Source organism: Strix aluco, chromosome 17 (genome assembly GCF_031877795.1).
Source record: "Strix aluco isolate bStrAlu1 chromosome 17, bStrAlu1.hap1, whole genome shotgun sequence".
Taxonomy (NCBI): Eukaryota; Metazoa; Chordata; class Aves; order Strigiformes; family Strigidae; genus Strix; species Strix aluco.
Window position 1 is genome coordinate 15924589 of NC_133947.1, and position 10010 is coordinate 15934598.

The 10010-nt window shown below is 43.7% G+C and overlaps 1 protein-coding gene across 1 annotated transcript; it reads left to right on the forward strand.

Moving 5' to 3' along the window:
• Positions 1-7086, forward strand: DYNLRB1 (dynein light chain roadblock-type 1). The gene is made up of 4 exons (XM_074843289.1): positions 1-57; positions 2917-2992; positions 5292-5459; positions 6584-7086. The coding sequence occupies exons 1-4, from the start codon at positions 55-57 to the stop codon at positions 6625-6627; spliced, it is 291 nt and encodes a 96-aa protein (XP_074699390.1). The 5' UTR covers positions 1-54; the 3' UTR covers positions 6628-7086.
• Positions 7087-10010: the final 2924 nt, after the last annotated feature.

Here is a 10010-nt window from a genome sequence, read left to right on the forward strand (position 1 = left end):
GCGGGCGGCGCACGCGCGCGGTGCCGTGACGCGGCGCAGAGGCAGCGGCTCGAAATGGTGGGTGAGGCGGCGGCGGGCGTGGGGCCCTGCCCGGCCGGCGGCACCGGGGCCTTGTCTGCACCGGGGCGGGGGCGGCGCGTCCCCTCCGGCGCTGCCCCGCGGCTAGGCGGGTCCGGGCAGGCGGGCGGGCGGACGAGCCCTGTGCCGCGGGGGGGAAGCGCCGCCGCTCTTGCCCGGCCCTCGGGGGCGCCCCGGCGGGGGGAACCGCCCGGCCCGCAGCAGGCGCAGGACGAGGCGGAGGGGCCCGGCCCTGGGACCTCCTCGGTCATAGGGGCCGCCCCGCCCGCGCCCCGGTGCCATGCACCGAGTAAAAGCGAGACCCAGTTGTGGGCGGCTGTTCCATCTCTCTCCGGTTTCTCTTCATCCCCCCGGTTTGGCCTGGGTTCGGTTTCTGCGCTGGGGACGCGCGGGTGGGGCCCTGGTTTGGTTAAGCGGGTGTTTTGGCCGGAGGTTTCCGGTACCGCGTGGCTGGCCGGTGCTTCACACGCCGGCGCCCGAGTCGGGCCGCTGAGGAGGCCCCTGCGTTGTCACGGAGGGGTTTCACCGTGATGGCGGAGCCCGGCCTGCCTGGTGGCGCGGGCCGCGGCCCCAAAATCCTTGCAGTGGAAAGCACATCGTTCCTATAAACCTTCAGTTAATTCTGTCAAGCACTGAGATACACCGTGTGATGGCAGGCTGAAGATACGTTCAGAGGAATATCTTTGCATTTCTTATGGCTACCAGGTTACAATTCCTAAAACTGAAAGCAATCGGGGAAAAAAAGCCTGTTTTAAGACAACTGTTTAACATTCTGAGGAACCTGGAACGTATTTATTTTATTGTAATTGTATTGGAGGTTGCTTCTTGTTCAGATGTGTTGTTGGCTAGCACATATTCATGAAATTGGGGCTCAAAATATGTGGAAAAGTTTCTAAAGAAACAGTGATATAAGTTGTAGATGGGCAATTGAAATGTTCTAATAAGACATTTTTAGGCAAACCTAGGAGTTAAAGCTTTGTAGATGAAAAAAGGAATATAAAGGTTACGGTTGTATATACAGCAAAGGTTATATAAGAGCAAATTGGTGATGGGGCAGTATTTACTCTGCTTTTCCAGAGTGCATCCTTCCTTCCCCATGTATTACCTCTTGTAGTTACTCAGCCTTTTTTTGTTTGTTTCACAAGCTAAATATATAATTTTTTTCTCAGTAATATTTTTGCTGGTCTGGCAAGTTGAACAGACTTGCGGAGGTGTTGGACAAGCACCAGAGCTAGTGTGTGTGAAGTGGTACATGTGTGCCGGGGAGTAAGAATGGGAGGAGCAAGACATGTCAACAGCAGTGAACTGTTAGAGCAGATCATCCCACCTTGTGAGTTCCATTATCTGTTGGTTGTTAGAAGAAATTAAAAATCGGTATCATCCTGCATGGATGATGCTTTGCATACAAATTTGTTACAGTCCAATAAAGAAAAGTATTTGATGAATCCGGACTTAAATACAGCTAGTAAATAGTCAGGAAATTTTCAGACTTAACAGTTTTCCACTGTGTTTCTCTCGGCATTTGTGCACCCTGTAGCTTGTTCTTTGTTTCACTTCCCTTGACTCCCATGTGAAAATAGTCCCAGCATTCAGAAATAATCAAGAGCTTTGTTGAAAAGACTGGTCTTTTCTGTGCTGGAAAACTTTTCTGTGCTGGAAAAACTCTGCTTCATGAAGACCAATTCAGGTGGTACCATCTCTTACCAGTTCATGTTACTCCAAGCTACCTATACCTACAGCGCTCTGCAGAAAGCTTGCTAGAAGTTCTGAGGTTGAGGCCATGTTGTTTTGTTAGGACAAGTCCTCTTCCCAGCGAACAAGGCTTATAACATGACTGGGCTCGTTTGCTGTGGGTGGGAACGGAGAGAGGGTTATTCACAGTGCCCAAGAAACACAACTGTCTCGGCCAGACGCCCCATACAGCTCTCACCTTTCCCAAGTTCAGGTGATTCTTGTTTTCCCTCCTAGACCATTTCTGTGGGACTCTTGCAGGATCTGAAAGATGCTGCATGTCTCTGTTTCCTTTAACCGGAATAAAAATATGCCAAATACTCACCCAGCTGTGGAAAGCAGCTCAGGTGCTGAGGTTTTATGACCCTGTTAGACAACCTACAGTTAAATTTTGATTGGTGTCTTGTAGCAGTGGAAGTTGTGCAGTAGGGTCTGAAAGCTCTTCTGAAGTTGAAGGTGATTTTTACAGAGAAGGCAAAGGGACTATTGCCTTGGCCTTCAGTTTTCATTTTTCCTTTTTTTAAGTTGATTTTGCAGAGTTGTAGATTATTGTTAGTAGTTATAATCTTGTAGCTATCTCAACATGAATCATAAATAAATAACATTCATTGTTTTCCCCCTCACTTTTCTTATTTATAATTGTTCTTAGCATTCATTTGATAAGAGAACATAGTCTTGCACACAGAATGTATCTCTTTCTACTTTTTTCATAAATTCCATGTATATTTTCATACATGATTTTCGCTTGCCACCTAAATTGTAGCAGTCTGATTAATCAGTCTTCCAGTTGCAAACCTAGAGTAAGGAACTGATGTGTGATGTTGCAGGAGGACTGAGGAGGAGGAGAAGAGGGGGAAGGATTAGAGGGGAGTTCTGAGTTTCCACAAGATTATAATCACAAATGAGAAAAGACTGATGGAAAACTACTGAGAAGGTCATGCAGAAAAGGTCATACCACAGTACGAACACTTTGCTGTATAGAACAGTGTGCGTAGTATCTGAATCACCTTCGTGCAGCTTTATTTTCAGACACATTATTACAAAGCTGTGGTGGAAAGCAAATAGCAGCTGTAATCTTCTATTGATTTGTGCTTTCTCCATTTGCAGGCTGAGGTGGAAGAAACACTGAAGCGAATTCAGAGCCAGAAAGGAGTGCAAGGAATCATTGTTGTTAATTCTGAAGGTACTGTGTCCGTCTCGGTTTTCTGAGATATAACTTATTCTAAACACGCACTTTAAGGGCCGCTGAGTGTACTCCTTGCCGTTCAGTTACACTCTGCCTTGAGCAAAGGTTTCCCTGTAGCCAAAGCAGATAGACAACAGTTAGGCTACAAGAGAAAATTGAATTCCCATTTCTGCTTTTCTGCAATCTCACTTCATTATTTTAGGAACTAAATGAAATAAATTGCAAAAGCTTAGAAATATTTGAGTTATGCCAGTGTTTGAGACTGTTCTGTCAAAATCAAACCTTTATCAGTAGCGCTAAAAGCTCTCATGGCATCTGAAATCTTGCAGACTCAGGTGGCTTAGCAGCTGCCTCGTGCTCGTGGCCTCGGGAGACCCATAAGCTCGTTGTGTCTTTTTGGAGTCATTGAAGGGTCTGACAGAGGAGACTTGCTCAGAGCACTCTAAATACACTGTGCACAGCCCAACTTCTTAAAATGGTGTGATTATCAATTTAAATGGAATATTTCCTGGAAATAATCCTTAGAAAAGATGATGGATAGCAGCTATATATAAACACTTTGAAGATCAGATCACTGTGGACTTGCATGGAGCTTGTGTTCCTGCTCGCTGCTTTTTCATGATACGGAATAACGGGTTGTGCTCTCCAGGCTGAAGCTGCACTTATTTGAACATACACCTGCAGCAGTTTTTCTGCCACGCCAGTATTGGGTAGTTGGCTGCTGCATTGTTCTGACACATGAGCTGAATTTTGACTGGCTTTTTGTGGGAAAACATACTTAATGGTGGCAGAAGTATAAGGGAGGGAAAGCCCTGGCCAAACAGTGTCAGTGTGTCTGCCCTCTTGGCTGGTGCACAGGAATTGAACCAGGGACCTTACAGGACTGCATCAGCTCATACGGCTGAATGCTGGCGCCTCAGCTTTGTAACTGTGTGATGCAGCAGCTGATGTCCCCTATAATCAGCGCCGATCCCAGCCTAGCTTACTTGAATATCATTTAACTCTGATGTTCAGGAGCCTTTCTGAAAGGAAAAGCTGTCCCTAGTCAGGAGAACAAAACTGAAACATTGGTATTTCCTTTCTCCCCCCACCCTGATCTATGTTATTATTTATTTCTATTTATAAATCTCATAAATAAATAAATGAAAAAGCAAAAGTATGTTTTGCAGATTAAGGATACCAACTAAACTCAGACACCACAGTGAAAAAGAGTAGGTGTGTTTTACTGAAATTAACTAAATAATGTAACAATAATACAGAAAACATACAGTAAGAAAAGGCAGAATAGTGCACTTAAACAGGAAAACACAGGGTAATGCATCACATCATTACTACCTGAGAGAGAGAACAGTGATTAAGGAAGATCCATCCCCACTCGCACCTGTTCCCACCATGCAGACCCGCAGGCGCTGGGCAGCCCCGGGTGCAGCGAGGATTTGTTGAGCCTGTCCCAGCGAGTGGGAAATCCTGCGCAGGGCGTCCACCTGTAGGTGAGGCATCCAGAGTCGCTGTAAGTGGGTCCAGCCTTATAGACCAAAAATCAGCAAGTCAGAATAGCTGGCACCTTTGTTTTCAGCGGAACATCTGGTTTCAATCTCACATTAGATTCCCCCCCCAGTGCCTGGCCAGGGCTCAAGGGAGAAGCTAAGGGAGTTTCCCTGCTTATCTAATTTATTTATGTTCTTTTTAGAACAAGGCCACACGTCCAGTCCCAAGGCCGGACAGCTGGCTTCATAGCTTTGTTAACTTGCCTCTACGCAAAGAAGAAGAAAGATACATTCAGGATAGACATGTTTTCATTACATTCATCATCAGTAATGAGCATGTGATATCTAAGCTACATCTTTCATTAATGAGCATACATATTTTGCTAATCACTACATACTAAGTTAGCAGCTTCAGCTTGGGGCCTGTTGTTCAGGCTTCAGTATTTCAATGCTTTAGCACTTTTTACATCAGCAGAAGTGGGTTGTTATAACTTAGTACAATACCTACTAGCACAGTGGTTATCAGTTATAAAATATACAGGATTCATCTATAGGTCAACTCTGGCTTGGGCCTATTGTCCCAGCCTTAGCACTTCAAAGTAAAGCACTGATGCTACTAGAGGTAAACAGTTATGTTCATGTTGTTCTTTTAAACCTTTAAAAAGAACACTCCTAATCCCTGGTGTAGTGACAACGTCTGCTTAGATTAAATAGCCACCCCAGTTGGACCTGATGATGCCAAGGCGGTTAGTTCTGGAGTTTTGCCCTGACCGTGTCACTGACGCTTGCTGTCCCCTGTTTCTTTGCAGGTATTCCTATCAAAAGTACTATGGACAACTCCACGACGATTCAGTATGCGAGCCTCATGCACGGCTTCATCATGAAGGCAAGGAGCACTGTGCGAGACATTGATCCCCAGAACGACCTCACGTTCCTGCGGATCCGCTCCAAGAAAAACGAAATCATGGTTGCACCAGGTAAAAGTGAGTGGGGTGAAAGCAGGCATTGGGGGATCCAGCAGAATTCTTTTCTTGTGAGATTGACACTGTCAGCCTGAGAGAAAAGTTCTGCCTGCTGTTTTTATTCATATTGTATAATCTCTTCCAAGAAGCTGTTTTGCTTTCTTCAGAGTGGAAAGCTTTTATCAGTGATCTAAGTTTGCTTTTCATGTTTGATTGTGGGAAATCACTTTCCTCATTTCATGTTCATCAAAGTAGAAGGTGTTAAATAGTGTATGAGAGCGTGTTGCAGCCTCTCATGCTTTGTGTTTTTCAGTATAAAACCACAAGAGTCAGAAAGGAATATGTTTTGAGAGCATTTTCAGTTCAGTGCTGTAGACTAAATGATAAGGCAAAACAGTCTTAATAGATTTTCCCATTCAGAGAAAAGGAATAGAGCATATTGTAGCTGCAGTCATGAACTGTAGACTTGCAGCAGCAACCTCCTTTTCAGGAAACGTCCTCAGTATTTCATCAAATTAGGAAACGGGAAGCAATGAGATGAGTACAGTTCACTAATGTGACAGGAACTCAGCTTTGTTCCTTCAGAAGGCATCGGCTCCGTGGTGGGATTGTGCTGATGGAGAGGCAGAGGAGGAGGGGATTGCAGTTGCAGTAGACTGCTCTGCAGGGACTGGTCAAGGCAGATCTTAGGACAAGGCTTTGGGGTTTATGCTGAGGCAGCCTCTGGTTTCCATATGAAGGATGAAAAGAAAGGAATAAGTGTTGTTCCAGCAAAAAATGTAGCTACAGCCACTGTAGCCCAGCAGTGTGGCTGTGAGATAAAGGAAATCGCTGTCTTGCACCACCTGTTTTGATTCCATCATTGCGTGTGCCAGTTGCTGTTATCTCCTAGGCACAAACTGAGTTAAATTCAATTGGCCTTGGGAGCATGAAATTTCTAAAGCTGAGATTTTTTTCTCAGTCAGACTCATAAAAATAAGCGATCTGACATGCCAAGCCTGTTTTGCTTATTGAAAAGGAATGTCAGGACTATATAGTTCCCATGTTGTATCAGTGAGATAGGAGAAAATCTTGAAATTTACTGTTGCTTTGAATAAATATTAGCAATGAAAGCGTAATTATGTTTTTTTTCTCTCCAGATAAAGACTACTTCCTGATTGTCATCCAGAATCCAACTGAATGATTACACTGACTTGGTCTGTTTTTTCCCCTTTATCCAACTGTTTTTTTTTTTTAATTTAATGGTGAAGAATAGAGCATTAGTGTTAACTCTGCTGTGCCACTTCAACAATATCTAGAAAAACAAAAGGTTTTGTTGTTTACAAACAGAAAAAGTGGCTTTTTTTTTTTTTGTATCACAAGTCATTTCGAGGAGGAGTTGGTGAATTAGGCAGTAAAAAATGGAACAGATTCTTTTACTGGTTAAGAAGATAATATAAAATTCTAATAATATTCTAAAATATTATTCTTTGTATGTTTCCATGCTTCTGTCACCACTGTTTGAGATACGCTTTTACACTATTACTTTTGAATGACTGTAAATATGAAACTTGCCTGTCCTCTAGTTCTGTCTTATTCTGTTGGTTTTACAAGTTACTTTGAAAAACTCTGACCATATCAAATTAAAAACTGTCATCAGTGATTGTTTGTCTTATGTGTTTTCCTTCTGAGGATTTTAATTATTCTTACGATTGATTGAGCTTTTCTTCAAAAAATAGAACCTTCCTAGGACTATTTTTACTCATCTGTTGCTTTCTCTAAACTGGGATTTAGTCTAAGCACATGTGCAATGTACTCACAGTTGCCTCGTATGTTGGAGCATTTCCCACCCCCCTTCCTTTTTGTTTCAGACAGAAGTGTTATGGCTAACTAAGACCACCAAGACGACCTGTTGGAGCTCTCATACTATCACAATTCACTAGCCAATTTGATCTGGTATCTTCCTTTAGTAATTTTTTTATTGATGGCCATTTGGGACAAAAAAAAAAAGTCATCTGGTTCCTCCAGAATAATAAAGGGGTTATTTTTGTGGCCTTGGAAGAGCCTTGTAATTGCATGCAGAGCTCAAGAATTTGAGCAAAATGTGTGCATTGAAGGTGTTTGTCATGTGTTTGACAATGGACACAACTCTGGCTTGTGCTGAAGAGTCTTAGTGATGTGCAGAACGTCACAGCCCAGGTTCAGAAATGATCCATTTTGTCTTGTGCTGCGTTTTCGTTGCGTACTGGGGTAGGTCAGTGCCCCGTGATTGAGTAACTGCAGTTCTGTTAGAGGATGCTGTTTCTTGTGCTGGGAAGGGCTCACTCCTGGCTCATGTATCTGTTAGAAGTGTATAGCCTGTGTTTAGACCTGCTCTTTCAAATTTGCAAGCAGTGGTAGGAACATGCGATACTGTCCAGTTCTACACTGAGGAACAGACTAAGAATTTATGGGTGATCTCAGCAGGTTAGGAAGTATTCCAGGCAGTTGGCTGCAGTGCATTTTTGGGAGTCTTTAGTAAAAATGTTGGTGTCGACGTGGACACTTTTCTGGATTTCAGAGCAGGAAGTGATGGGGTGAATAATGTGGTGACTTAAACACTTAACCTGTGTGTTCAGCATTTGTTTTCTGTGCATTTTCAGACTTGGGCATTAATTTATAGACTGTGTCTAATTTTTTTAGGTAGTGTTTATGACCATGAAGGTCAGAAATGCTTTTTGAGATCTGTCAAGGCATCTGGGTGAGGGTGCTTTGTGGTATTTTGGGTATCTCAGCTGTCACTGTGACTCAGTGTTGAATTGTTTCTGCCATCAGCGTATGACTAAATTGGTGTAGCCCTGGGATCGCATTTTGTGCAAAGAAGTGACTGACATAAGCATCCATCTCCTAGTCATAGAAAACTGACAGGTAACTCACACAGCACATACTCGGTGGCCCTTTTATTGTTGGCCCTTGGTTTAAGCCATGCCATCGAACCAATAACTAGGGTCTGAAACCATGCTCTGCGTTTGGAGTAGTTCCTGATACACAGCAGCTTACATAATGTGATCTGTCATCATTTAATTGAATGCTGTCTCCAAAAAAAATCATCTCCAGCAAGCTGAAGTGTCTGAATAGTGAGGCAAGGCAGAAGAAAAACGTGACTTCAGTTATCTCCCTTATCTTTTGTTGTTCGTAGCCAGAGAAATGTTTCCTTGGAGGTGGTGACCTGCTTATGCATTTTGACTTTCCCTAGCAGGTGGCAGTGTTACTCTTCAGAACAGCGAAGAATTTCTTTGGTGTCCTGCATTCTTTTGGAAGCTTCCTTAAGGATAGCTGTCCTGCGGTGGTTTTGTGTCATATCTGAGTTTAGGACAGAGTGTGTTGAGGTGCTTTTTTTTTTTTTTTAAACAAGCTGTAATAAATAACCCTATTGCAAAACAAAGTTCATGCCCATTTTCTGCATTGTGTTGAGACCATAAACTTGCGGTGAAATTACTGAGTTCCTTGCTATATGCTGATTGTTTGGGGTTTTAGAAGGGGTTTGCAGGTTGGTTGGGGGGGATGGGGATGAGTTTGGTTTTGTGGAGTTTTGGTTGGTTGGGTTTTTTTCAAGGACTATTAGCAGTCTGACTTGAAATAGAGTCAGGAATTTGAATAAAGGTGTCTTGAAGCTGGTTTTGGAATCTGGAGGAGCTTTTTTTTAAAAATGGGGAAGGGGTGGATGAAGCTGAAGAACAACAACTTCCATTTAGATACTTACTATGGAGAAGAAGTGTCTTGGATAAGGAGCATCAGAGTCAGAGATCTGGCTGGAAGCAATTCCTCTGTATGCAAGTTAGGGGAGGATTTCACTGTTCCCATGTTCTCTTAAAGAGGGTCAAGAAAGAGATGGGATGAAGCTCTGCTGAGTCGGGGCCTAGTCATTCATATGGTAAAATTATTGTCAAATTGAGGAAGAACAGAAAAATAAGCATGGTTGTCATCCTTTTTTGTAGCCAGAAAGCATGATAAGGCAGTTCAGAGGAGGGCTTGAATAACCTTTGTGATGTGTGCCTTAGAGCTGCTTTGTGTTGTGGTTGGAGACTGGCCTAATTTGCTGTCTTGGAGAAGTCAGTTTTGACAGATCCCTCTCTGAAAGCAGAGGAAGCATCTGCTGCTGAGATGTGGATACAAACCCTAATGCATTAAGAAGCTAATGAAAGGAGGTTTGAGGTGTGGCTCTGGGCTGTGAAGAGCAGCACTTGAGGCCCAAGGACGTGCTCTCTTGTGCTGACTTTGCTCTGAGATAAGGCTCTGGCAGAGGAATGGAGGTGATGACATATTAATACTGCAAAAGCTAGGCTTGTCGAAACTCATCTTCTGTGGATCTTAGAGCAGCTCTTTTAAGCTGCTCCAGCTTCTGTTTGCTCCAGAGCCCTCCCAAGTGACTTTGTCTGCCTGAGATGGCTGAGCTCTGATTGTGCAGTGCTGCTCTTCACGTGCAGGATGTTCTTGTCTTAATGCTTTTGCTGTGTGTAGCTACGTCTATAGGGGATGACAGTCTGGCATAGATAGTTACACCAATATAGGCTGGCCTTATGTTGGTAGAGCTAGAGCAGCTCCTTG

Excerpts from the sequence above, each read along its gene's own strand:
- DYNLRB1 (XM_074843289.1), top strand. Across the intron at positions 2,993-5,291 it reads CATTGTTGTTAATTCTGAAG|GTATTCCTATCAAAAGTACT; the intron begins GTACTGTGTCCG and ends GTTTCTTTGCAG. Across the intron at positions 5,460-6,583 it reads CGAAATCATGGTTGCACCAG|ATAAAGACTACTTCCTGATT; the intron begins GTAAAAGTGAGT and ends TTTTCTCTCCAG.